The following is a 27,624-nucleotide window of genomic DNA, read 5'->3' as shown; positions in this document are numbered from 1 at the left end:
GATGGATGCTCAAGGGAGGGGGGAAAGGGAATATAGGGATGGATCTTAGGAACTGCACCCCCCCGAATCTTGCAAAACCAGGAAGGGGGAATCAGAGACTCTTGGTGTACTTCGTAATGGCAACCCTTACAAAACAGCCCCATAAGCTAAGCAAAAGCTCCCTGTATTGTAGACGTGGGAGGTCAGGCTGAGAAAGTGAGTTGCCTAAGATGGGGCTTCTCCGAGATGGGTGCCCATGTGTTGTTGGACTGCAACTTCCGTTGTCTTTGGCCATTGTGGCTGTGGATGATGGGAGTTGTAGTCCAACCACATCTGGGCACCCAAGGTTGGGAACCCCTGGCCTCAGGCCACCCAGTCGGTTTATGGGGAGCTGGGAGTCTTCCTGGGAATGGGGACCCTCTCTGCTTCGCGAACTGCAGCAAAGGTGTGGCTGTTTCTTCGTTTATTTTTAAAGATACAGCCCATTCCTGGCATCTGGTAGCAATAAGGAAACTAACCAAAGCGCAAAAGGTACAATATGTAACAATGACCTCAAAAAAGTTATGTACTGAATGGTCAGAGAGAGAGAGAGAATTGAAATGCGGAATCGGAATTTTATATTTTTGAATGCATCGACTATACCAGTATTACATAATGCCGGTGTTTATGTTTAATTTTAGTTTCTGTCTTTATCCTTTTATGAAGCGAGAACAATAACATTAAGCAGCGAGTTAGACCAGGAGACCTCCTAAAATATCCCCAGGTGGCGCAGCGGGATAATGCTGGACTAACAAGCATGAGGTTGCCGGTTCGAATCCCTGCTGGTACTATATCGGGCAGCAGCAATATAGGAAGGTGCTGAAAGGCATCATCTCATACTGCGCAGGAGGAGGCAATGGTCAGCCCCTCCTGGATTCTACCAAAGACAACCACAGGGCTCTGTGGGCGCCAGGAGTCGAAATCGACTTGACGGCACACTTGACCTTTACCATAGCTCTAAAATACTATGATACTGTGGTTGTCATAGTTGTCATTAAAGTTCTCATAGTTGTCATTATCATCAAGATTATCGTTAACATACTGTCAGTCCTAGAGAGTAGCAGACCTCCCGCAGGACTAGCAACCAGGTAGTAGCAAAATGGATAGATGAGAGGCCGTTCAGAGCAGATTCAAGCTAGGTGTTAGGAAGAACTTCTCCGTGGGAAGAGCTGTTGGACAGCGGAACAGTCTGCCTGACACAGTGGACGGCTGTCCTTCGCTAGGCGTTCCCGGAGACCATCTGTCATGGATGCCATAGTGGATTCATGTACGAAACGGGCCCGGACTCAAAGACCTCTAGGGGCCTTCAGACCCTGCAGTTCTCTGATTCTCTCGTCCGCCTGATACCTGAGGAGCTCTCCAGACTCCAAAGGGCTCACCCAGGTCCTGGAAGGCCGTAGAGAGAGCATGGTTCCTACAAGGTGGGCACCACCACCGGCCCTGAGAATTAACGGATGGCTTCCCTCTGCTGTTCCCCGCCCTCACTTTCCAACGCAGGCACCAAGTCCTTCAACATGATGTCCCCGACCGGTGACAACGCTGAGCTGCTGGCCGAGATCAAGGCAGGGAAGAGCCTGAAGCCGACTCCGCAGAGCAAGGGTTTCACCACGGTTTTCTCCGGCTCTGGCCAGGCGAGCACCAACGTAAGGGATGGAGCGGGCTGGCCCCCTGTGTGGGGGGGTTGCTTCACTAGTGGGATTAACTCTGTGCAATTACCAGCTGAGCATCTGATTGGCTGCTTAGATCAGACAGAGGGAGAGGGAGAGGATCAATGTTGCTCTTTGAGAGGCGAAGCGAGCAGGGGGTGTGGGGGGTGGTGCTTTGCGATTGGGTTGCAACTTGGCTTCTGGGTATGCAAAAACTGGGGAGATTCCTCCTCTGGATCCCAGGGGCTTCTCTGCCCGCCCTGCACTCACACAAAGGCTTGCTGAAGTGGAGGCTTGAACTCCTGCCCAGTTCTTATTGCAGAGGAACGCAGGCCACTGTTAGAAAGCTGGGGTGACCTTTTACTCCTCGCGGGTTTTCTTTGGATGTTAACGTTCATTCCTGGCTCATTGGAACATCGGAAGCTGCCCGATACCAAGTCAGATGCTTGGTCCATCCAGTTCAGTATTGTCTGCTCTGACCGGCAGTGGCTTCTCCAAGGTTTTAGGTGAGAGTCTCTTTCCCAGCCCTACCTGGACACTAACCCCTGCTCACTGAGTAAGGAGACACCTTTTGAAGTGGTGATTCTCTTGTGTTTAGCAGGGAGAGAGCAGCTGGCCCTGTCCAGCCCCAGCACAGCATCCCTCCAGTGGCTGTTGCTGGTAGCTGCCTTATGTCTCATTTTAGAATGTGAGCACTTTGGGGACAGGAGATCATCTTATTTATGTATTATTTCTTTTTCGATGTAAATTGCTTTGTGAACTTTGATTTAAGAGTGGTATATAAATATTCATAGTAGTAGTAAAAGAAGAAGAGGAGGAGGAGGAAGGGAGAGGGAGAGGGGGAGGAAATTAGGGATTGAACCTGGGGCCCGCTGCAAAGCAGATGCTCTTCCACTCACCTACAGCCTCATCCGCAAAGGAAGCATCCATGGGTTTCCCATCAAGGCAATGACCATACCAAGACCTGCTTAGCTTTAGCAAAGTGGCTGTGTCAGTGGCTTAGATCAGGCCAGCACAACCTCAGGCCTGGGTCTACATCTGGCCCACAATGACTGTGGATGGCCCACAGGTAGGACTATCCTGCAGCAACAGCACCCTAAAAAGGCAGACAATCACCCTTGGGGTCAGTTACAGTGACTGATCAGGAACGGGGCCTATTTTTCTGGCCACTACCTCTAGTTAACTGTAGGTCCCTTGACGAAGGGAAAAGATCTACCCGCAACTAATAACGGCGTGCATTAATATATGCAAGAATGAATTTCCATGTAGAAATGTGCTGAAAATTGACCTCCGCCCTCGAATACCATGCCGTGGTTGGTTCCAGCCCACCAGGGCATTTGGGGGGTGTAGCCCTGGCTTAGAACATGCTCCGGGACCCAGATGGTTGTTTCCGTTTGTGTGTAGGTTGCATTAGGTGTGTAACGACATTGCGAGCCACTTTGTGGCTTCTTGAACCAAGCGGCAGCATATAGATATTTTAATAAAATCAAGTCACTATTGGGGACTGTCCTATAGCCTCAGGGAGATGCCATGGAGAGTGCTGGTCAGGCTCTCAGAAGGTTTGGGTCCTGAGGAGAGGGCCTCCCATCAAGGGTAGAGCCCTTGCTGTGTGTGCAAAAGGTTGTAGGTTCCAGTTCCTAGCAAGTGAAGCTAGGAAAGTCCCCACCGGAAACCCTGGATCGCTGCTACTAGTCCGTGTCAACGATACTGAGCTAGATGGACCAAAGGCCTGACTCAGTAGAAATCACGTCATCACAATGTGACCCCACCCCCCAGGGGCGTATCTAGGGTTGGGCAGGCAGGGCACGTGCCCCGGGCGCCACTTGAAGGGGGGCGCCATTTCTTAAAATTAAAAAATTAAAAAAAATGTCCACCAAAAACAAAATGGCCACTCAGCATGCTCAAATGGCCTCTGTGAGGCCCTAGGTCATGCCAGGCCTCGCAGAGACCATTTGAGCAAGTGTGGTGGCCATTTTGTTTTCAGCGGCTATTAAAAAAAAATCTTTTTTTAAATGACTACTGCACATGCTCAAATGGTGCCTGTGAGGCCCTAGAGGCCAGTGGGAGGAGGGGGGAACTTTGCAGACCTCCAAAGCCTTTAGGAAGTCCCCCGAAGGGGCTACGGGTAATTTTTTAAAAAATTAATATAGTATGTCACTGTACACATATTCAGATTGGCACTATGTACAGAGAATCAGGGCTTGTGAATAATGAGCTGAAGTTTATGAGCTAGGATTGTATTCATTTGCTCTTACTTTGCTTCTTGTGATAAGTGAGTTAAATGTGATGTCTTAATAATATGGCTATTAATGGTGAGTTTGTCTTTGAATCAGTGTGAAATCCTTAATATTAAGGCCCACTGGGAGTTTCTTGCTCTCTTTCTCTCATTTTAACTGTCTTTCTGAAAGACTAGAATATATTCCAAGCAGTGACACAGTTTACTCTGCATAGCCTTTAATTATTTTCAGAGTATCTGGGAAAAGTCAAATTCTCCATTGATTTTTAAAACTTATGTAATCGTGATGCTCAATGCATAGCTGAGAATTAGACAGGCACTTCTATTTAGTGTTTCCAAGTACACCTCTGCAGAATATTTGGGTATTTCATGCGCCCCAGCTCATTTTGTAGTTTTGTAATTTGTAGTTTTCCAGCATTTTTTGGTCTGGCTACGTCCACTACTAGTTTTTGATTAATGAGCTTGACTTGTATTTTTCAGCTGATATTATGGTAAAGTTATCTGAAAGATGGATGTCAAGATGTTTGGACAGGGGACACAATTTCAGTGCTTGCCCTAGGCGTTATTTTCCCTAGATACGCCTCTGCCACCCCCCTGCCCAGGACTGTGTTGTTGTGGGGATCTGTGCCCCAGCGTGGCGAGAAGCTTGGGTCAAAATCTAGTCCGTTTGCTTGTTTGGGTACACACAACTCAACAAGTCCCTGCCTTCAAACGGCCCTAGTAACAATCCGGGGTTGAGCAGAGCAAGAGAACTGGGTCCCAGAGAAGCCAGAGGAGAGGGGCTTCAAGTACGCGGTGGGCTTGGGGAGGTGGGCTTCCTGCTGCCCTGACCTCGGCTTCTTTCTCGGCCCAGGTGGAGACCTCCAGCTCCTCCCCGTCTCCCACCAGGACACCGACTCCTCCGTCCACCCCCGAAGCGCCTTCCGCACCCAGGTCTGCCGCCTCACCCGAACCCGTGGTCAACGGCTCCTCACTGCTGCTGGCCTCGTCGGCCCCGGCCAGCCAGGTGGACATTGAGGCCCTGATCCCCACCCACGACGAGCAGGGGAGGCCCATCCCCGAGTGGAAGAGGCAGGTGATGGTCCGGAAACTGCAGATGAAGATCCAGGAAGAGGAGGAGCAGAGGCGCAAAGTAAGCCGGCCAGCGGGGAGAGGGCGGCCAGCATGGTGTGGTGGAGCTTGCCGTGACCTCTGGGTTTGCTGTGAGGAAGTGGCCCTGCTGAAGAGCCTCGGGAACCCGCCCACTGTCTTAAGTTGTGGGCTGCACAGCTGGGGTCCTCCAGCTGTTTTTGGACTACAATTCTGATCACCCCCCTGTCACCGTGGGCAGAAGTTGGGGATGATGGGGGTTGTAGTCCTACATCTGCAGGAGGGCCAGAGTTGCACAGCCCTGGTCTAAGACCCCATAATTCCACTGAAGCCTAGAAGGGAGACGTGGTGGGCAGTCTGGGGGAGTCCGCTGAGGCTCTGGAAACCGGGGGCAGCAGGCCGGGATGGCCCCATTCTGCTTTTTTGGTGAACTGGTTTGTTTTTCCAGGTGGTTGTCTGGGAGCCATAACTCACCTTAATATATGAAGCTGCCCTACCGAGTCAGAACGTTGGTCCGTCCAGCCCTCCGTGGCACACTCTGACTGGTAGCAGCTCTCCGTGGTCTTAAGCAAAGAGAGGTCTTTTCCAGCCCAGGGACTGAGCCTTCTGCATGCAGAGCAGATGCTGTCCCACTGAGCCATGGTCCTGTCGCCCTCCCCGATTAAACCGATTATTTTGAACTCTTGTCTTCTATACAGAGCAGGACGCCTAGCACAGCTAGCTTGGGGGGCTGGATCCTACTTGTAGGCCATTAGTTAATTGTTGCATACATAGATAAGGAAAGACACGGAAGACTGTTTTCCATAGAGAAGGGTAAGTTGGCCCTCCAGGAAGTAACCCCCGCCCCCCCCCGCCCCCGCAGAAGATAAGCCAAAACAAAATAATTTCCAAGTTTTATTAACAGTTGAGGATCTTACGAGACTAGATACATTGACATCCACTTATCCAAACTTCTTTTCCTGTTATTCCACCTGATTGTTCTTTCTGTGTCTTCCTTCTGTCCTTGACTTTTTGTCTACTAAATTATCCTTGAGTTTTTGTTTATTTATTCAGTTTATATACCTATCAGCGGTTTGTTTATTTAGTATATCTGTATACCACCCGCAAACTCACGTCTCTGGGTGGTTTGCAACGAACATAAAGCAAATTAAAACATTAGAACAGCTTAAAACCACCATTCTAGTTTAAAAGCTTGTGTGAATCAATGCATCTTTAGAAAAGCTGCCAGAGATGGGGAGACTTTTCTTTCAGCTGGGACTTTTACGTACAGCAGGCTTGACTGGGAGGCTTGAATGTGAACTCAGAGCTGTCCCATAAATATGACGCAAATAGGCAAAACTTTTTTACCCTGGATATAAATCTGGCTGCACTGTAATGCGCAGTGAGAAAAAATCTGAATTGTGTGTGAACTGCTCCCTGATAACTCGCAGGAACTTTGGGGTAAATCTGACCAATATGTGAGCACACCCCTGTCCCATTCCGGAGGAGGAGATGGGAGTTAAAGGGCTTTAAAAGCCCCATGTGAAAAACTTCCAGGGAGCACATACCAAAGCCTCAGGGCAGCAACAGAGAAGGCCCATCCCTGAGTAGCCACCAGAAGAACTGACAACTGCAGACGAACCTCTCTAGATGATCTCAATGGGTGGCGGGGATCATAATGAAGACGGTGTTCTCTTCAGTACCCTAGACCTAAGACTAGTGCCCTCAAGGTAGTTTATAATCAAGAAAAACAGTCACCATTAAAATCAAATGTACAACAATAATGCAAATTTAAAACACACACACACAAAACCAAGAAACCATCCAGTAAAGCTGAGAAAAACCGATACATACGTTAATGGGAGACCTGAAAGAGCCAGGCTCTGTGGACAGAACTGGTTTCAGATTGAAAAAGCGTTCGATGTCAGGACTGCCTTCTGATTATTGAAATGTTTTAATAATCCGCTCTCTTCACTGGTCAATGGATGAGTTGCAGATTTTTTTCCTATTGCCCAAACCTCAGTATAGGTACTGGAGTTCCTGTGTGAATTTAAATCTCTGCTAGGAAACAGAAAGTAACATCTTTAAACAAAGAAAATGTTTGCTTTCTGTTTCCAATAAGAGTGACACACGGGAAGAAAACAGCCTCCAAAAGATATGCCTGTGTGCACTTCGTTTAATGATTAATGAACTGGTGATACAGATAAACAGCCCAGTCTTATGCATGTTTGCTCAGTAGGAAATGCCAACAAGCGTAGTGGGACTTATTAAGGACATGGCTTTTCGACCACAACAGTTCTCAAAGCGGTTTACATAGCAGAACGAAAACGAATCTCTCTCTTCCAAAGGAGGGAGACACCAGCAACAGCCACTGGAAGGGATGCTGCAGGGGCGTATCTAGGGTGGGGCAGGCAGGGCACGTGCCCCGGGCGCCACTTGAAGGGGGCGCCATTTCTTAAAATTATTTTTTTTTAAAGGCTGCCAAAAACAAAATGGCCACCGCGCATGCTCAAATGGCCTCTGTGAGGCCCTAGGCCATACCAGGCCTCACAGAGGCCATTTGAGCATTCGTGGCCATTCAGCTGCAATTTTTTGAAAAAATAAATTTTAAAAATGGCCACTGCACATGCTTAAATGGTCCCTGTGAGGCCCTAGAGGCCAGCAGGGGGGAGGGGGGACCTTTGCAGACCCCCCAGCCTTTAGGAAGCTCCCCAAAGGGGCTACAGGTTTTATATATATATATATATATATATATATATATATATATATATATATATATATATATGTCACTGTACACATATTCAGATATGTGACTTGTATGTGACCTTCAGACTTGTATTTTTCCACTGATATTATGGTAAAGTTATCTGAAAGATGGGTGTCAGATGTTTGGACAGGGGGCGCAATTTCAATGCTTGCCCTAGGCGCTATTTTCCCTATATACGCCTCTGGGATGCTGTGCTGGTTGGAATGACCTTACATCCCAGCCCTGTACACACTTACTAGGAAGCAGGCCTCATTGAAGTCAACAGCACTTACTTCTGAGTAAGCATACATCAGCTTGAGCTACCCAGCTTGCAGCCTGTTCATGATATAATGTGGCCGGGGCATTTATGTGCAGCAGGTTTTGCCGTGGGTTTACAGGGAGGCTTTTACTGCAAACGCGTAGTTGCCCCCCAGAAAATGGACACAAATCATGGATTTTTTTAACCCCAGATATAAATCGGGCTACACTCTAACGCACAAACCTGAATTGTGTGTGAACTGCTCCCCGATAACTCGCAGGGATTTCGGGGTAAATCTGGCCGATAAGTGAACACACCCACTCCGTTCTGGAGGAGATGTGAGTTAAAGAGCTTTAAAAGCGCCGTGTGAAAAGCTTCCAGGAGTTGACCACTTTTACTTCCCCAGATGTTGATGGACTGCAACCCGCACAGCCTCGGCCACAAGGGCCTCCAGGGGTGATGGAAGTTGCAGTCCTAACATCTGGGGAGCCAAGATGACAATCCCTGCCTTACAGGGTTGGCTTGTAGGCATCACCGCAAGGCAGCACAGGAGGCCCTCTTGATTTGCGGGGGTGCCGTTCTCGCTTATAGGTGCACATACAGAAACCACTAATTTATTTATTTGTCATTTCTCTATGGAAACCGCCCTGAGCCATTTTTGGAAGGGCAGTATAGAAATCGAATAAATAATAATAATAAAAATAAAGAAACCTTACCCTGCTGGTAATCCAGAGGTTAGGTTCCTCACACCAAAAAAAAAAGTGGGGGGGGCAGAAATAAGTGTACAGTATCCTGCTCTCTACTACTACGAGAACTGCTATGAATATTTATATACCGCTCTTCAACAAAATGCTCAAAGTGCTTTACATAGAAAAAATAAATAATGCATAAATAAGATGGTTCCCTGTCCCCAAAGGCCTCACAACCTCCCCAGCAATGCCTCCCCCAGACCTTGGCTGAATTTTGGGCGAATATTCACCAATTTACACACACACACATACAAACTGCCACGCTGTTAAATGGTAGCTGGAAATGACACCGGAAGTCATTTCCAGCCACTCGGGAGCTGTGAATAGGCGGCTTTCATCTATTTTTAATACCACGGATAAAGAAACCAGAAACCAGGTCTCTAAGACTCGTCTGTAGATACATAAAACTGTGGTTGCTGAAACAAGGCCTTCCTGTACTTGTGAAGTGCTTTGCCTTTTCAAAAACCGGCATCCAAGTGCTAATTTTAATGTAATTGTTTGTTTATCAAAACACAGCCCCACACATTTAGACTCGGACTTTCGGCTGACTCTAAAAGTTTGCCTCCCTCAGCCCACTTCCTCTTCGGTTTGCCCCACTGCGCCTGCACCGATCTTCTTCTGTCTTGCGTGAGTGACCTTTCCTCCGCTCAGAATGTTTGTGAATGTTCCGTTTCACTGCAGCAGCAGCCGCTGAATTTAGTACCGAGGGGAACGAGCTTGTAGTCGGGTGATGACAGCAGCCTCCTCACGCCAGGGTTGGCGCTTCTTTCCACACTCTCTTGGGCAGGGGCCGGGGGCATGACTCTGCTGTGACCGTGGCATGCTTGCGAGCTCTCCTTTGCCTTGCTGTGACTCCGTCTGAAATGCATTTAACCTGCAGTATGTGCCAGGCGCCAGCCTGTAGGGCGAAGGTCCGGTTTCCGGTGACCTCCTAGCGTGGCCCTTCCTTGCTACTTTTAAATTGGGTCCATTTGTTTGAATTAAATTTAAGAAAAGACACCCATCTCCCCCCCCCGAAAGTCCCCGCTTAGTTCCTACGGACACAATACTGCAGGGTTAAATGCCTTACATGGTCACTTAGTGGTGTAATGTGTGAACACCTCCCGGCGGCGTCTGCCGTGGGGCCAGTAACGCCCTTGTCTTCCTTCTGCGGTTCTCTTGCACGCCCACGGAGGAAAGCCGTAGGTCTGCCTCTCTCCCCACCCGCACCCTCCTCCTCGCCCTCTCCGCTCTGCCCAGCGCAACACCCTCGGCCGGCCGGGACCGTTCCCATTACACCACGAAGGGACATGTAAGGCCGAAGCGTGTGCCCAAGGAGGACAGTGTTGAGGCCGGTCCTGAGGCGGACCTTTGCCCTCTGTTCTTTTCTCGCCCTGCCATAGCTCCAGTCGGGCGGCTACTACGCCCCGGAAGGCTGGCGCTACTCGCACGCCCACAATGCCATTCTGGGGCCCTTCGGGGAGCTCATGACAGAGGAGGACATCCTCCACCTCGAGAAGCAGATCGAGAACCTGCAAGTCATGCACAAGGTCCAGAAGGTGGAGACGGAGCTGGAGCAGCTGGAGACGGAGCTGCAGCAACTGCTGCCCGTCTCGGCCGCCCTGGCCAAGGAGCACTTCACCCTCAACCCCAAGCGCATGCAGGGGCGGGCCGACGACCTCCCGGCCTGGTGCAGCAAGATCTCCACCCTCCTGAAGAGCATGGCCCTCCTCCTGGCCGCGCTGGGGGGCAAAGCCACCAGCCTGGCCGACATGGTGACCCCTGACGCTCCCGAGCAGGGAGACGCTGCCGCGGAGGCCCCGACCCCTTTCCAAGATGGCGCAGCCCACATCGGCCGCTCCCAGTCCTTCAGCTGCACCCGGGAGGAGGTGGAGAAAGAGATCCTCCAGTGGGGGGTGTCGGTGAAGAACCTCAAGGCCAACTACGAGCTGCACATCCAGTCCCAGCTGCCCGACGCCCCCTCCGGCCGGGTGTACAAAAGGAAGCTGTCTCTGCCCGTGGGAACCGCCTCCCTCACCTTGGGCCGAGAGCCCATCTTGGAAGAAGACTACATCACGGGCCTCGAGCCGTTCGGCACCCTCGGCGAGGATGGCTCCCTCGTCAGCATGGAGGCGCCCATCCAGCTCTCGCATGCCCCACTGCTCTATGGGGAAGCAGGGCCCCTCTTCTCCAGGCAGGGGACTCCTCCTCCTCCTCCTCCTCCTCCTCCTCCTCCGTGCATGGCAGGGGACCACTTCGGGGAGGCCCTGTTCAGCCCCGACCACATGACCCGGACCCTCCCAGTGCAGACGGACCTGAGCTGCGTCCAAGAATACATCGACATGCGGAAGGAGCGGATCGTCTACCTCTTCCTGGAGCACTGGAAGAAGTGGACCTTCACCGAATCGGTCCGGCAGGCGGCCCCCAGGAGGAAGGCGGCTGCCTCCGAGGAGGAGGAGGAGGAGGAGGAGGAGGAGCACAAGCTGTACAGCAGCCTGGAGGACTCCCGGCCCCTGTCCCTGGGCAGGAAACCCAGCGAGGACGACCGGCTGCTGTACTTCATGAAGCAGCGGCAAGTGGTGGGCAGGCTGATCGCCCACTGGCGGAGCATCATCAGCCAGGTGCCCACCCGGCAGATCCGGCGCCTGAGCCGCACCCACATGCTCTACTGGCCGGAGCACTTCCTGCCGCACGTCAGCGGCACCCCGGTGGGGTACGACAGCCTCAGCCTGGACCTCTTCATGCTGGGCTACTTCCAGCTCCTGGAGATGAACATGAGCCGGGAAGAGCGCAAGTTCCGCCACTTGCTCTGCTACGAGATGTTTGACCGCCTGGGCAGCCACAGCTGGGAGCTCATCCGCCAGTTCCACAAGATGGTGATGGAGGAGGTGGAGGCCGGCAAGCGGGACTGGCTGGACGGCTTCGAGGACCTCAAGCAGCAGTTCTTCGGGGACAACCTGGAGCCCGACCAGGCGGAGGCGGAGGCGGAAGTGGCTGCCGAGCCGAGCCGCCCGCCCTCCGCCCTCTCACACCAGGAGTCCTCCCAGACCTTGGCCAGCAGCGCCCCAGAACCCAGCCTGCCTGCCGACGAGCTGGCCCCGATCCCTGCCCCTAAGAGCAGGAAGAACTCCATCCAGCTCATTTCGGAGCTCAGCGAGTTCAGCAACGAAGACATTTGCCGCTATATAGACCGTAGCTTCTCCTTCTGGAAAGAGAAGGAGGCGGAGATGTTTGACATCTGAGGGGGCTCCCTGGGGCGGGGGGAGAGGGCTCCTGCGGTGGGCGTTTCAGGAGACCTGGCCCAGCTCCTGCTTTCAGCTTGGGAATCCGGCCAACCCAGACCCCACCCACCTTCTTGGAAGGCGATCTCGGTGGCTCTCCGAGAGCACAGCGCAACTTTAATCAAGCCGGTGGCGAGGAGGGCGGGTGAGGACCCAGCTGCCCTTCGCGGGGGGGCCTTTTCTGGCCTTCTTGGAGGAAGGCGTGAGACCGGCCCTTTTCTTCGGGCTGGAGAGAAGGCCTGTTTCGGGTTGGAGGAGGGTTGGAGGCTCTCTCTTGGAGGCCTCCAACCCTACGAAGAGTTGAAGCGGCTGGAACTTGGGGTCACCACCTGAGGCTGGTGGATGGCAGGTTCAGGACAGGTGGAAGGAACTCCTTCTTCCCACAACACATCATGGGGTTTGCTGCCGCAGGGTGTGGGGATGCCCACGGCTGGCTTGGGGGTTCTTGGAAGAAGGGGAGGTCTTCCAACAGGAAGGTCTTGTTAACCTCAGGAGCGAGATCTGGCCTCCGTGTTTCTAGAGGCCTGTGAGTAGCAGGACATCAGTTATAATGATGCTGGCGAAGGGAATCTGGGCAGGCGTTGTCTTCACGTGAATGCTTGGAAAGAGAGCGAGATCTTTGGCCCAGTCTCCCAGGACTTTCCTCGCCTCTCTGGAATGAGTTCTTTGGTCCATCCGGGGCTGCCTGGGCTCTGCCTGGCGGTGACTCTCTGAGGTCTCCTCCGATCAAGGCCTTTCCCAGCCTGGCTCCCAGAACCCCTTTTAGCTGCGGGAGGGGCCAGCCCTTCAACCTGGCAGTGGCCCTCCCCGGGTTCCTCGCAGCAAGAAGCAAGATGTGAACCACAGAGAGCAGGGCCCTGCTTGATTTGCTCAGGCTGTTGATCACCTGCCTGGATTCTGAGATGGGACTCCAGGCTGCACCTGTGGCGTTTCCAGGCAGCCTCCCTTCGGGGCAGGAACCAGACTTCAACCTGCTTGGCTTCAGCAAAAGGGCTGCGGCAGATGCTCGCCTCCCCGAGCCCTTGCCCAGCATTGACTGTGGAGGACAGAGAGAGATCCACTCGCTCAGGGTGGGCAGACTGTTGTCGGACTACAACTCCCATCACCCCCCCCAACTGGCTGGGGATGATGGGAGTTGTAGTCCAACAACAGCTGGAGAGGGCCAAGTGTGCCCACCCCTGTTGTAGACAAATGCTGCCGAAGCCTTTTGTGATGACAATTACGGTTATTAGGAGCCTTCACGGGAGTGTTTGGTTACGAGCCTTCCATATAATTTCGAGGAGGGGGCAGTGGTGGGGATGGGGTGGGGTGTTTGGCTCCGGCTGGCTGCTCCTGTGCTGTTTTTTCGAACTCTGTTCCTGGAAATGCCGCCGCGCTTCCATGGAACTTGGCCGGGGCTTCCTAGAGGTGGGCAGCAGCCAGGGGGAACAGGGCGCCCTGGAAGACGGTGTGCCCGCCGCCACGGCGGTGTCTCCTTTGCCGTGCCCAGTGGGATGCTGGGGGCAGTCCAGAGAGGGCACCAGTCCAGAGCCGCGGCCCCTCCATGAGGCAGCGCCTCAGGTGGGGGATCTGGGGGGTGCCGGCCGGGAGCAGCGATCTGACCCTGCAAGGAGTGCGGCAGGGAGAGAGGAGGCTGCCCCCCTCTCCTCCCACGGGGAGGCTGCTGGCCCCCTCCCATCTCTCTTGACCCCTGCCCAGCTTGCAAGGGTCCATTTTGAAAGGGGGCTGCCTCCCCCACAGATGTGGGGCCAGGCAGCATTTGGCTTGCCCCACGCCTCCTTGGCCAGCCCTGGCCTGGCCAACTCCCTGTATGGGCTGGTTGTGTGGCGTTGGCCGTGTGCACCCTCAGTGTGATTCTCAAACTTTGGGTAGGTGAGACGCCCCCCTCCCAATTAAAAAACAGACCTGGAGGGTCACCACTTCACATTGCCTCTGAAAACAAAGCACTATTTAAGTTGGTGCACAATAAGAATGACTTGCCCACGGAGGAGGAGGGTCTCCCCTGCCCCACAGTTCTGCCTGAGTTGCTGATCTGGATGAGTGTCACCAGATGGGCGGTGACTCATGCAGAGACGCAGTGTGCAGCCTCCTCTGGAGGAGGGCCTTCAGCATCTCTGTGTGAGTAGTGATGGAGAGATCCCACCACACCGGATGCAGAGATGGGACAGAATGACCCACCACCCGTGGAGTCTGGTTTTGGACAGAGGCCAGGTTAGAACAGGAAATCAAACAGGGATACATCAGGCAGCTCCTTCGATAGACATGTGCTATGCGTCCCCCGTGGACCTTTAATTGTTTAGAAATTGCAAATAGCTCTGTTCTCTTAGGGGAGGGAGGAATCTGATGGCAATCTCTTGTGTGAGGATCAGCGGAAGCGTGACAAAGCCATGCATTTGTGATACTTTCACTAGTTAGTTTCGTTTCCATGACACACCAGCTGCTTTCCCACCGCACACGGACGTGCCTGAACACACCGTTTCAGAATGACTCGTCTGCGTGCTGAGGAACCAGCTACCAATGTATGTGTGCGTGGTACGGGGTCCCGCGTGCCCAAGCAACAGTCTGTGCATTCTGAGCCCAGCCCGTTTTGGGGGGGTTGCGTGCTGCACTGGCTCCCGGCAGCCAGCCACAACAAATCCCCCTCCCCTTACAGGAGGTTAGCGGAGCGGTGGCTCCGATAACCTTGTTGTTGTGCTCATGTGTCACTGTGGTGCTCGGTGGCACACGAGTAGACCCCCGACCGGGAGGCTTCAAGCAGGGTTCTCTCCAGGATGCCCCTGGTCCCTGCAGCCCCCAGCCATGTGGGCAGCCGATCCGGGCCCCCCCAGCTACGAGCGGCTGCTCATCTGCGGGGAGAGCAGGCTAAGTCCGCTCTCCCCGCAGAACCCCGTCAGGCACTTTGCACGTGCCCGTGTGAAGCGCCTCAATGTGGCTTGCAGGCTTGATGTCTTCGCACGTGTCATCGCAACGCAGTTCATCTGTGGAGGCAGTCGGGGGGGGGTGCTCAGAATGTGAACTAGCCTGCCCAGTTCTTCATCTGGTTAAGTGTGCTGTGATTTCCAAATCCCGGCTGGAGGGATCTCGCTTGCGTGGATTTGTGTGGTTTGTTGTGCCGATCCCCCTTTGCTTCTCCTTTGAACGTTCTTAGCTCAAGTGGGCACCAGAGTGAGGAAGTCGGACGGGCTGTAAAAAAGAAGCGGGGGGGGGGGTGCTAGTGTGCCCATGTGAGTGGTGATGGCTGTTGTTTTCCGTGATGATCAAGTCCAGAAATAAAGTTGTCTGTTGCATGAAAGGGACTGGGTGTCTTTATTATTCGTGGGAGAAGAACTGGGCTCTATGGATAGGCTGCTGACTCTGCGTATTATAGATTCTGTTGGTTTTTATTTATTTATTGTTTCTTTGATTTGTATGCCGCCTGACTCCAAACGCTCTGGGCAGTTCACACAAATTAATACAATGCAGTAGGATTCCTTTTTTCTAGGAAACTAGCACGTCAAAGAGAAGACTGGGATCCGACCCTTTTCTCTGATGTGGTTGTTTTTCAGTGTCTGGGGGCATTTGGGATGAAGAAAGGCTTTGATATAATTCTCTTTCAGGAGTGCTTTTTCTGAAAGCGCATCTCGGTCCTGAATTTTTTGTCCCATCGTTTCAGTTTTGGATCAGTGGGAAAACCTACCTTCCTTCACTTTGCAGCAAAGATCTTTCTGGTAAAGGTGCTTGCGTAGGGGAGAGGAATCTATTCCACCTGCACACAGAGAAACCCTGCGGAGCAGTCTTCTTCACTGTAAGGCCCGCTGGGGGGCAGTGGTAACTCCCTGACTCATGGTTTCTTGGACCTGTGCAGCGCTGCCGCCAAAATGGAATAGTGTGCAAGGTCCCCCCACCCCAGTATCGAGTGGAGAAGGCTGTTCTCACCGTGCACAGCTCTGCTTTGCTCAGTGTCCTTTAAAGGAAACTGAGCCCTCTTAAACCTCTGCACATCTTGGAAGGCGTGCCTGGAAGTGAAGTGTGGCCCTTCCCAGCGCTTCCTCCCTAAAGCAATTAAGCGGGGGCCCTCTCAGTGCTGAGAAAAGGCAAGACCACACAGCTATAGGTTAAGAAAAGGAATGCATGTTTGTTTCATGTCAATGTGAGAGAGGGGGGGGTGTGAGCAAAGGAACTTTTCAGAGTTGGATGGAACAAAATCTGTTATTAATCTGAAATCCACAAAAACATCCTCCAGACTCTGGGTTTGGTCCTGCTGGGTGCTGATGATGCATCACCATTTTTGCCTGGGGTTTCGGGTGCCATCCCCTGCCTTTGCTCCATGCCTCACATAAATTGCAGCAGGAATGGAGGGAAATCCAACACATCCGTTTGGGATGGGGCCAGAGTTGGGGGTCCAATCCAAAACGGATCTGGGAAGCCTAAAATACAGACACACGCAAGCCCACACTTCAGGTTTTCACTGCCACCTATCCTGCTCATCAAGAGCCTCTTCAGAAACGCTGAATGCGGTTATATGCAAAGTTCATGCAAACACAACCCGAAGAGGGAGAGAAATTCTGTTCCTGCTCAATAGATCATCCTATTTGGTATTTGCATAATAGATTCGTTTGCGTTAATATCTCAGTGCCGCTTTTCAGCCAACCAGCCCTGCAAAAGCTCACAAATATTTTAGTTACCATATAAAAGAATTAAAATCAAAAAATGCTTCAGAGCCAATATGTGATCTCAGTAATCCTCACAGCAGTCTTGAAAGGTAGACCAGTAGTATCACCTCAGATTGCAGCCTTGTGGTTGTCTTTGGTAGAATAACCAAAGGAGGGGTTGACCATGGCCTCCTCCCATGCAGTATGAGATGATGATGCCTTTCAGCATCTTCCTATATCGCTGCTGCCCGATAGAGGTGTTTCCCATTGTCTGGGGAACATACCAGCGGGGATTCGAACCAGCAACCTCTGGCTTGCTAGGCAAGTCATTTCCCCACTGCGCCATACATTTGTAGCAGTGGCCAATCTGAGGCTCTCCAGCAGCTGCTGGACTACAACTCCCATCATCCACAGTCATGCAGCTGGGGATGATGGGAGTTGCAGTCCCAAAAACTTCCAGAGAGCCTCCCTAAGCAAGAACGGCCTCTGTTTCTCCCACCCTGCATTTCCACCTGCCTGAATTGGCTGGGCTTGCAAGTTGGCCGGTAGCCTCCCATGACCTCGGATTCCTCTCCCCCTTGATCCTCTCAGCGCTAAATCTCTGGGGAATTTAGGGCCCGACTCCGTGGACTGAGCTCTAAACCCCCCTCGTGCTTGCTGGGCTGTTCGGCCTAAGCCTCTTGCCCTGGTGGGTTTTTCGGGCACCCGGCCAACTCCGCCCCCACAACTGCCTGTTGCAAGGAAGAGGGGGTCATCTGGGGACGCCTGGCTGGCTGGTAGGGTTGTGGGGCCAGATGCTTCCCAGGCTACACCCTCCAACGGGGTCAGGACGGATCGCGGATCTCTGCTTCCACACTCCCCACACTGTGACACTGCGGTCTCGACTTCACATGGCCAATGCCTTGTTGCGAATTTAGAGCAAGGATGTTGTCTATCTGGCGTGGGAAAGCTGCTGGTTTTTTGGGTGGTTAGTTCCCGCGAGGCGGCTCCCCCTGCTCTTTACGCTCCGAATGCCCTCTGCCCGGACGGAGGCATTTGGCGGCTGCTGAGCAGCTCGTCTGAAAGTGCCTCATCCTGCCCTCCAGACATCATTTCTTGCAGTGCTGACACACAGAGAGAAGTGAGGAATCGGGGTGCTTCTGCACTTGTAGACTTCCCCCCCACCACCTCTGCCCCCAGAGCAAGCGGTAGGTCACTTCCGCCATGGCCAATGCCACCACCTCTCTGGCCTTTGGATGCTGTACCCCAGTCCTCGTGGCTCTATGGAGACCTCAGCCATCCCCTCCATCTTTCTACCTCTCTCGTTGTTCAGAGCGGGTGTCATTCCCCCCCCCACACAAGATCCCCCCAGTGGCTTCTCCTTCGTTAACGACTCCACCACTCCCGACCAGAGAAAGCTGCTCTCAACCTGCTACTTTCTGTTCCTGCCCCTTATGCCAAGATCTCCCTCCGAGAACACCTTCGTGGTGCCAACACCCTCTCTGATTGCCTTGAAATCCTTCCTCCAACTCCCACTTATTGTGTTTCTTTACCCCTCATCCCCAACCAAAACAAGGCATAAATGCATTGCTCCACATTCATGCCACGATGCCCTTCTCTTTTTTCTGTTGTCTGCCTTTGCTGTCAACGTGTCCATTGTAAACTCCTGGGGACAGAGCCTCTCTGCTGCCTATGCTGTAAAGCATCATGTATCTTGAAAATGAATAGGAACAGAGGAAGCTGCCATACACTGAGTCAGACCATTGGTCTATCAAGCTCAGCATTGTCTTCACAGACTGGCAGCGGCTTCTCCAAGGTTGCAGGCAGGAGTCTCTCTCAGCCCTCTCTTGGAGATTCCACCAGAGAATGAACTTGGAAACTTCTGCTCTTCCCAGAGCGGCCCCATTATCCCCTGAGGGGAAGATCTTCCAGTGCTCACACTTCTAGTCTCCCTTTCATATGCAACCAGGGCAGACCCTGCTTAGCTAAGGGGACAAGTCATGCTCGCTACATAGGAGCATAGGAAGCTGTTATATATTGAGTCAGACCATAGGTCCGTCTCACTCAATACTGTCTACACTGACTGGCAGCAGCTTCTCCAAGTTTGCACGCAGGAGTCTCTCCCAGCTCTCCCTAGAGATGCTGCCAGAAATTGAACCTGGGGCCTTGTGCATGCAGGCATGCAGATGCTCTTCCACTGAGCTACAGCCCAATCCCCTCAGGGGAATATCTTAGAGTGCTTGCATAGAAACATAGGAAACTGCCATATACTGAGTCAGACCATTGGTCTATCTAGCTCAGTATTGTCTTCACAGACTGGCAGCAGCTTCTCCAAGGTTGCAGGCAGGAGTCTCTTCCAGCCCTGTCTTGGAGATGCTGCCAGGGAGGGAACTTGGGACCTTCTGCTCTTCCCAGAGCGGCGGCTCCATCCCCTGAGGGGGAATATCTTACAGTGCTCACACATCAAGTCTCCCATTCAGATGCAACCAGGGCAGACCCTGCTTAGCTATAGGGACAAGTCATGCTTGCTACCACAAGACCAGCTCTCCTCTCCAAGAGGAGACCAGCTCTCCTTGCATGTAGTCTCCCATCCAAATTCAAGCCAAGGCAGACCCTACTTGGCAAAGGGGACAAATCATGCTGACCATTACAAGTCCAGCCACCTAATGGTGCAGTGGGGAAATGCTTGACTAACAAGCAGAAGGTTGCCCATTCGAATCCCCACTGGAACTATATTGGGCAGCAGCGATATAGGAAGGTGCTGAAAGGCATCATCTCATATTGCACGGGAGGAGGCCATGGTCAACCCCTCCTGTATTCCACCAAAGGAAAACCACAGGGCTCTGCAGTTGCCAGGAGTTGACACCGACTCGACGGCCCTCTTTACCTTTACCTATCACAAGACCAGCTCTCTTAAAATATCCTACCTCTGTGTCCTGTAGGCCAGCCTTTTCAACTGGATGTTATCCCACATATTATAACAGCCACATGGCATTTCTGTAGAGCTGTCTCCCCTTTGGGTGGATTTCATTTTATTTTGTTCAGTCTGCCATGGAAGCTGTCACGGAGGTGTTTAAACCCCAAGATAAATATTTTCATAAACTGATGTTTGAGACTGCTTGTAGGAGAGCTTGCTAGCCTGCTGAAATCGACACGCTAGTCGGTTTCAGAGCCACTGAGGCAGCCTACAGAGTAGTATACTAAAAGCAGCAGCGGATTTCACAAAGAAATGCAGTAAAATAGCAGATGTTCCCGAGCAGCATGCTGCTGATGTCTTTACGGCATAGTGGAGCCTCACTCCTAAGCATGGATGCTCTCCCGTCTGTCTGTTATAGATGTACACCACCACCCTAAACCTCCATCTCTGGGCGGTTTGCAGCAACATAGAACAAAATAAAACAGAAATTAAAACCTTGAAACAATTTAAAGCGGTTTGATGGCTTAAATGCTGGGAAATGGTGGTTCTCCCACGAGGGGGATGAATGCAGTAGTGATATCATATCATCTGATGGGTTGGTTCTCATTAATGAAATCTTCCTGGGAAAGCTGTCGGGTCTAGGAAAGCTCAAGGAAAGGGAAGTTGATCTCCTTCTGTATGGCTGCTGGAACCGACCCGGTGGTTGGCCTCTGCAGATAAGATCTTGCGCAGTGTTTCAGTAGCAGACATATCAAGGGAATTGTAGAGCTGAGTGGAGCCTTCTATTTCTACAACAGAAGACGCTGGGCACAGCAGGATTTTCTGCAGGGCTCTTTCCTGAAGTCCCCTACCCTTCTACAATTTGTTTCGGATTATGATGCAGTATGCTGTAGTGCCCATGTGCAGGAGGTGACTTGTGCATGCACGGAATAGCTTGTCACGTTACCAAAGCCTTTGAGAACTTGGCAGATTCCAGGATGTTGTTCTGATGCAGTTCCGCCCGAGGCAGAACCTCCAGCTCATTGCCAAACTGAAGGAGCCACCAGTAGCCTCTCTGGAGGAGGGCTTCCTGCCTGCTCCAAACATACAATTCCCCCCTCAAGCCTGAGTGGACTTTTCAGTGGGCACATCATGCTTGTCTGCCAAGCCGTGGCACACGTTAAAATCACAACTGATTGCTTTTGGAGACACACAGGAGCCTGTAATCCACTGATACATTATAAGAAAACGGACTCAAGCTTGGGGTTAATCTTTTTTTGCCCAGACACATTTCAAGGTGTCTGTAGGGCAGAGCTCTCAATCTGCAGCTCTCCAGATGTCTTTGGACTACAACTCCCATCATCCCCAGTCACAGTAGCCAGTCGCCAGGGATGAAGGGAATTGAAGGCCAACTTCTGCAAGTGAGGCCTCGGTCTGAGAATCCAGCAGAGGTTTCAGGAGGGAGAAATAAGTCCCCAGTCTGGAAGTTCCTGGAGCTGTGGCAAGGGTACGCAGAATGCAGCTGTCACGTGGTCAACAAATCCCCCAGACCTTGGGCCCAAGTTGATTCATGTAGTCCCTGCTCCTCTGTGACATGAATCCCAAGTCTCTTGCTGATGGAAAAGGCAAGTGCAAATGAAAACACATAAGAACGCACATCACGCAGTCTTAATTTTCTCAAAAAGAGTTCGGCGGCATCATCCAATTCATGCAACGTTTCCAGAACAGCAGCCTGTTAAGCTGGCTGTTTTGCTTAGGGAGCTTGGGAGTGCCCTTCTGAGTGTGGGAAGGGTGGGGCCCAGATGGATCTCCTCAGTGGGGAGGGCATTGCACAGCTTCGGGGCCAACACCATGAAGGCCCTGCCACTTGTACCTCGAAGGGTGATGGTGAGCGAGGTTTTGGGTCATCCTAAGGCAGGGCAGGGCCTTGGAGATGCCCATCACTATTTGTCCCTTTCTGTCATTCTGCAAAAAGTGGCGAGAATTTTACCACGCATCAAGGGCAGATGTGTGGTAAAAGGATCACCTGCACCACCCCATTTCAACCCAGCTTATAAACAGAATCCTGCTCCTGCCACTTCCTGCTCTCCCTTCTAAATGTTCTGGAAATGATTTGATTTCCTGGGCTCCCATCCTCCTTTCTGGACCTGTGGACTTTCCCCGCAAGACCCGAGGTCCAGAGGGACGGCTCCCGGCTGCGTTTCCTCTGGCGCCTCTCTCCCCTTTCTCCCCCACGTCTTCGTCAAGGGGCCTTACTGGACGGTGGCCTTCAATCCCTCTTGTTGTGTTACAGGAGAAAGAGGAGGAAGCTCGCCTGGCGACCATGCCGGCCTGGCGGAGGGATATTTTTCGCAAGAAGATGGAAGAAGAAAGGTGAGCTGGGAAGGGGGCCGAATGACACCCATTCTCTTTTTGTTTCATCAATGTATACTTCGCTGTTCAGAGTAAAAACATTTTCAGCACAGCTTACAAAAGCAAATCTTAAACAACGGTCAGGGGAAAGGCAGATTGCCAAGAAGACGGCAATAGTTAACAGCAGGGTAAAGGGATCAGAGGGACGTGGGGAGCTGCCCTATACCGAGTCAGACCCTTGGTCCATCTCACTCAGTAGTGTCCACACTGACTGGCAGCAGCAGTTCTCTGAGGATTCAGGCAGGAGTCTTTCCCAGCAGCCGCACTTGGAGATGCTGCCAGGGATTGAACCTGGGACCTTCTGCCACTGCCAAGCAGATGCTCCACCTGCTGAGAGATGGCCCCATCCCCTAAGGGGGATATCGTGCAAGACTTCACCCGGGTGGAATCAGGTGGAGATGGCGATTGCCAGCTGGTGCTGCAGAGAGGAACACAGTTGAATGTTTGACTGGGGAGCAGGGGCGTAAACTCTGTGGGGGCAGTGGGGCTCAAGCCCTCCTCCGGATTTCCTGCCTCCGGCTGCCAGGTAGCATCAGCAAGCTTACATGCTCAGGTCCATCATTCAGCTGAACAACCCAGTCAGCCCTGTGTTGTCTTTGTAGCAGCTCAGCAAGTCCTTAGGAGGCACGGAGGCTGCCTCTCTGGCCCTTCCGCTCTATGACTGGAAGCAGTAGCACAAGGAGAAGAGCTAGAGGTGCTCTCTGCATGCAGGTGCTCTTCTTCCCATTATCCCCTCAGGGGAATATCTTGCATGTCTCCCATTGAAATGCAAACCAGGGTGCACCCTGCTTAGCAAAGGGGGACAAGTCGTGCTTGCTACCACAAGGCCTCTCCTCCCATGTGCTCTGTGCCCCCCCCCCCAGAATTGAGAAGTCTTCACCCCTGAAAAAACTGCTGCTGGCTGTCATCCCCCATTTTCACCGCCAGGACGCTTTCCAGACTAGACCCTACAATGGGCTCAGGACGGATCTCGGATCTGTGCTTCCCCACTTCCGGCCTCGTAACCCCGCAGCCCCGACGCGGACAGCAGGGTGCCGTTCACATTTCCAGTGCCGGATTTAATTGCTGCGATACAGAGCAAGGACGTCGTATATCCGGCGTGGAAAAGTTGCTGTTTTTTCGGGTGGTTAGTTGTTGCGAGGCGGCTGCCCCTGCTGATTACGCGAACGGAGGCATTTGGCTGCTGATGAGCAGCTAGCCTGGAAAGTGTCCAGGGAAGAGGGCAGCAAAAGTGGAGGCCCAGCGGCTGGGGGTGGGTGGGGGGCAGAATACATTTACATAGGAAGCTGCCATCTACTGAGTCAGACCCTTGGTCCCTCTGGCTCAGTACTGTCTACCCAGACTGGCAGCGGCTTCTCCCAGGTTGCAGGCAGGAATCTCTCTCCACCCTATCTTGGAGATGCTGCCAGGGAGGGAACTTGGGACCTTCTGCCTGCAAGCCGGCAGGTGCTCTTCACAGAGCGGCCCCATCATCCCCTCAGGTGCATATCTTCCAGTGCTCACATGTAGTCTCCCATTCAGATGCAAACCAGAGCAGACCTTGCTTAGCAAAGGGGACAATTCAGGCTCGTTACCCCAAGACCAGCCACTTAATGGTGCAGCGGGGAAATGACTTGACTAGCAAGCCAGAGGCTGCCGGTTCGAATCCCCGCTGGTATGTTTCCCAGACTATGGGAATCACCGATATCGGGCAGCAGCGATATAGGAAGATGCTGAAAGGCATCATCATCTCAAGCTGCGCGGGAGGAGGCCATGGGAAACCCCTCCTGTATGCTAACAAAGACAACCACAGGGCTCTGTGGTCGCCAGGAGCCGAAACCGACTCGATGGCACACTTTACCTTGACCGCAAGAACAGCTCTAGTTCTTACAGTTGCTGCTGCTGTCTTTTATGTTATTTTTGTATCTATAGTTCATCACGGATGTGTGTCTAGTAGGATTTCAACATGTTTGTGTCTTACTGTAAGTCGCTTGGACTGTTCCTCTTAGAAATGCAACTGACTGTGTTTAGAAATTAGTAACTAACTGGTGGTTTCCCCCCTTCTTTCTTTCTTTTCTTCCACAGAGAGCAAAAACGGTGAGTCTTGGTTTCCGTGAAAATCTAATAATCAGCTCAATGAAATGTTGGTTGGAAATCTGGAAGATGACGTACTGTCTAAAAGTACCACATGATTTCTGCCTGGCAAGTACCTTGATAGAAACCTATGGAACTGCCGTATACTGAGTCAGACTTCTGGTCCATTTAGCCCTGTGTTCCAGACTCTGGCTGGCAGCATCTCTCCAAGACCATCTGCTATCTGATTCTTTAACTGGCAGTGCCAGCTTGTACCTGGAGTTTTCTCCATGCAAAGCAGGTGCTCAGCCAAAACATGTGTTAAGCTCAGCCACTGAGCTATGGCCCTTCCAGCGAGGGCTTATGTCCTCTGGGGGGGGGGGTTATTTACTGCTCAGCTGGATGAAAACACAGCTAAGATATCCGTTTCTGAAAACGAATTGTTTGCCGTACACACTCTGGCACCTGAGATGCTGCTCCAGATATACCAGGGGCTCTGGGAAATGTAAATTTCCCAGTGCTACTGAAATGTATCGGCAGCACTGGGAAAGAGACATTTCCCAGTACCCCTGGCAAAGGGCTCACAGCTGCAGCAAAAAAGGGTGGCAGGGCCTAATTAAAATCCAAGCTGGAGAAGACTTCTCAGGGCCATAACATTTGCTTCATCTAAGAGGCAAGCATTACAGATTGCTAGGAGTCCTATTTCTCGCCCAGGAGTTACAAAACCTTGGGACATCATCATCGTTGTTATTATTATTTTGTTGTTGTTGTTTACACAATCAGACAGGTGTTATTGACTGATTTGTTTTATCCAGACATCGAGTCCTTCCCAAGGACCTGGGATGGCTGAATTTTATTATCAATATAATACTGGGAACAGCCTATATTCTGTGACAAAATCTATAATAATAACAGCAACAGTATTGATGATGATGATGATGATTTATTATAAGAAGCAGGACCAATTAAAAAACCCAGAAAAGGTGACAACACTGTGTGTTCTGCTGCTTGTTGAAATGTAAATTGTATGTTCCTTGGGGCAGGGACCTATCTCCCCTCCTTGTTTATGTCAGTCCGCAAAGCACCATGTACGTTGATTGCATTGTGTTAATCACCACGGCATCCACTGCCACTCAGAGGTGCACCTAGGTAATCTTGGAGCCTGGACCTAAAGGCCTTTGGAGGGCCCCCTCCCCACCTGCAAATTAATTATGCTCCGCCAGGCAACCACACCACCCAGGACAGACCAAAAAGGATTGGGGAGCCCCCAGGGGCTGTGGAGGCCCTGGACTTGGGGGGCGGCTGTGTGTGCTAGTGGATTCCCCACCCGTGCCCCACCTTGGTTCCTGAGTCTTGTTGACCAGCACAGCCCCGCTTTCTTCTTTTGAACAGAAAAGAGGAGGAGAAACTCCGGCGGGAAGAGGAGGAGAAGGAGAAGGAACAGTCGGAAAAGCTAAGGACTCTGGGGTACGATGAATCAAAACTGGCCCCCTGGCAGAGGCAGATCATCCTCAAAAAAGGAGACATCTCCAAGCACTAGGAGGACCTGGACGCTCCCTCCCTTTTAGGTCTCAGACCCTGTGAGTTGCTCAAGAGGAGGAGGGATGCTTGGCCCCCTCCCCGTTTCCGGGCTGGCCTTTCCGCCCAGCAAAGCTGCACATCACTTATCCCTTGACCTCCACCACCACCACCACCCCTCCTCCATTCCTCACGCACCTCTGTCCTGTCCGTTAATTCTGTGCACAAGGTGAGACCAGCTCCACTCCCTGAAGGTGAAGGCTACCATAGCATGCTGTGGCCAAAGTAAACTGAACGCGCTTCCACTGCCCTCGGGCACAAGTACACTTTTCTGCCCTGCAGTGGTGGTGGTGGGTGGGTGGGGGGCTTTAAAAACAGCTCTACACGTTTCTTGAGAAAATTTGGCTGTGTGGGGCATCAGTTGGCTAGCGCCTGTAACGTCACTAAAGGCTTGCTGGAAATAGAAGGGGTGGAGGCGTAAGGGCAGGGTGTGTTTTATGTGGACTTGTGTACACTGAGTTGTGAAATACACCATGGGAGAAGAAGCTATGGTTAAGAGTGTTATGCCTGTCTTCACCCTAAGGCTGAGTCGGAATAGAAAGCTAGCCATGAAGCAACCTCACCAACTTGGAAACCTCATGGCTGGGACAGGATCAACTGCTTCATTGTCCGTCTCTGTGCAATAAAACAATGTATCCATGTTTGACCCTTGCTGCTGTCTTAGCTACCCTGTCCATTCCGACCCTTTCCCCACAGGCCTTAAGCCAGGGCCCCGTGGATGTGATATGAGGCACAAAATTCAGCTTCCTGAGAAACTCTATTGCTTTTGTTCCTTTTCTTAAAAAGGAAGTTTCTAGTCCCTATGGCCAAGAAGACAGCACTTCAAAGCCTCGCTGGAAGCTCAGAACAGTGGGGACTGAATGCCACAGTCAGCTTCAGTAACCTGGGTACCCACTTGTTGGAATTTACTTATTCCTGATTGTGGTGCAATCTGATCCCCCCCCCCCAAAAAAGTGCTGCACCATAAATTGTGCAAGAGGAAAGAGAGAGTCTGCCACCGCTCAATTTCCATAATGTATGGATTCCTGCAGAATCCAGCTTTCCTTGGTGCTGAAATTCAGATTGCCTGGCTGATGATGTGAGTGTTTTTCTTTATTTTAAGGATGGCACACACATTCCAGGTTTAAGGTACATTCAGTGTCATTCTGTGTTTAACTTGGGAGAGGTCCCATTCCCTTCCGTGGGGTTCATACACGCCCAGGATTGCAGCCCTATGCAAGTGGCTAGGAACTTCTTTTGCAAGGTGGCCCAAGCACTTTTCATTCCACATTAAAAGTTCCCTCCCTGCCCTTGCAGAGAAACAGCCTTTCTTCTCCACAGGCTTCCCACTTTCCCTGTCTGGGTCGTTTGCTCCCCACCTGCCCACCACTGAGTAGTTTTAAAGCAGCAGCACACCCTGACTCTTCCGGGATTCTCCAAGGCCGTGTACATATCTCCAGCAGACTATCCTCTCTTCCAGCCTCTTTCCTACTAGATAGAGCCTTGTAGAATAACAGTAACGGTGCCCTTGCCCTGCAGATGTTCCTCTTTATTTTGCAAAACAAAAAAATGAGCATTTTTTCCAGAGAAAAACGCTTCAGTTTTACGAAGAAGACACGAGGATTTGGATGGGTTGAGGCAAAAGGTTCCTTTAGCGGCCATATTGACTGATGTGTCTTTCTCCCTAGAGCAGAGCAGTTCACTGTGGGCTTTCCTGGATATTTTTTTTCTATATGATTTTGTCATGTTCTTCCTAGAAGAAGGTCTCCAGATTTGTTTCTGACCTAGAACACTTCTCTTATCGGCGATTAAAAAATCTAAAGCCCCTCGGAGGTGTTCTCTTTGCTTCTTCCCAGGTTTTCTCTCTCCTTGCTAGAATCAAATTGATTTATTCTGTTTCTTCCAGTAAATTCATTGCACACGTGATCTCTCGACCACCACTGGTGTGATTCTGGCAAAATGTGTTGTGTGCATGGGTGCACGCATGTGTGTTTTGCAACCACATCATAGTTGAGCAATGAGGGTCCAGCCCTAGAGATCTGGGCCCCAAACTAGAGAGAGGCACCCCAAACTAGAGGCAACGTTTAAGACTCTTGGATGCTCATGGGCTTCAGT

At 51.8% G+C, this 27,624-nt stretch overlaps 1 protein-coding gene across 1 annotated transcript in view; it reads left to right on the top strand.

Annotated features, from left to right (window-relative positions):
• The window catches only part of ESPN (espin), a 116,812-nt gene extending 89,476 nt beyond the window's left edge, over nt 1-27,336 (top strand). Inside the window, exons 10-14 of the mRNA XM_053281490.1 lie at nt 1,516-1,661; nt 4,754-5,032; nt 21,782-21,861; nt 23,965-23,976; nt 25,345-27,336. Of these exons, the coding sequence (XP_053137465.1) occupies nt 1,516-1,661; nt 4,754-5,032; nt 21,782-21,861; nt 23,965-23,976; nt 25,345-25,492 (665 nt within the window). The 3' untranslated portion in view covers nt 25,493-27,336. The remainder of the gene's footprint in view (nt 1-1,515; nt 1,662-4,753; nt 5,033-21,781; nt 21,862-23,964; nt 23,977-25,344) is intronic.
• Nucleotides 27,337-27,624: the final 288 nt, after the last annotated feature.

Source organism: Hemicordylus capensis, chromosome 16 (genome assembly GCF_027244095.1).
Source record: "Hemicordylus capensis ecotype Gifberg chromosome 16, rHemCap1.1.pri, whole genome shotgun sequence".
Classification (NCBI taxonomy): Eukaryota; Metazoa; Chordata; class Lepidosauria; order Squamata; family Cordylidae; genus Hemicordylus; species Hemicordylus capensis.
The sequence above is the reverse complement of the archived record's forward strand: the minus strand, read 5'-3'. Positions and strand labels throughout refer to the sequence as shown.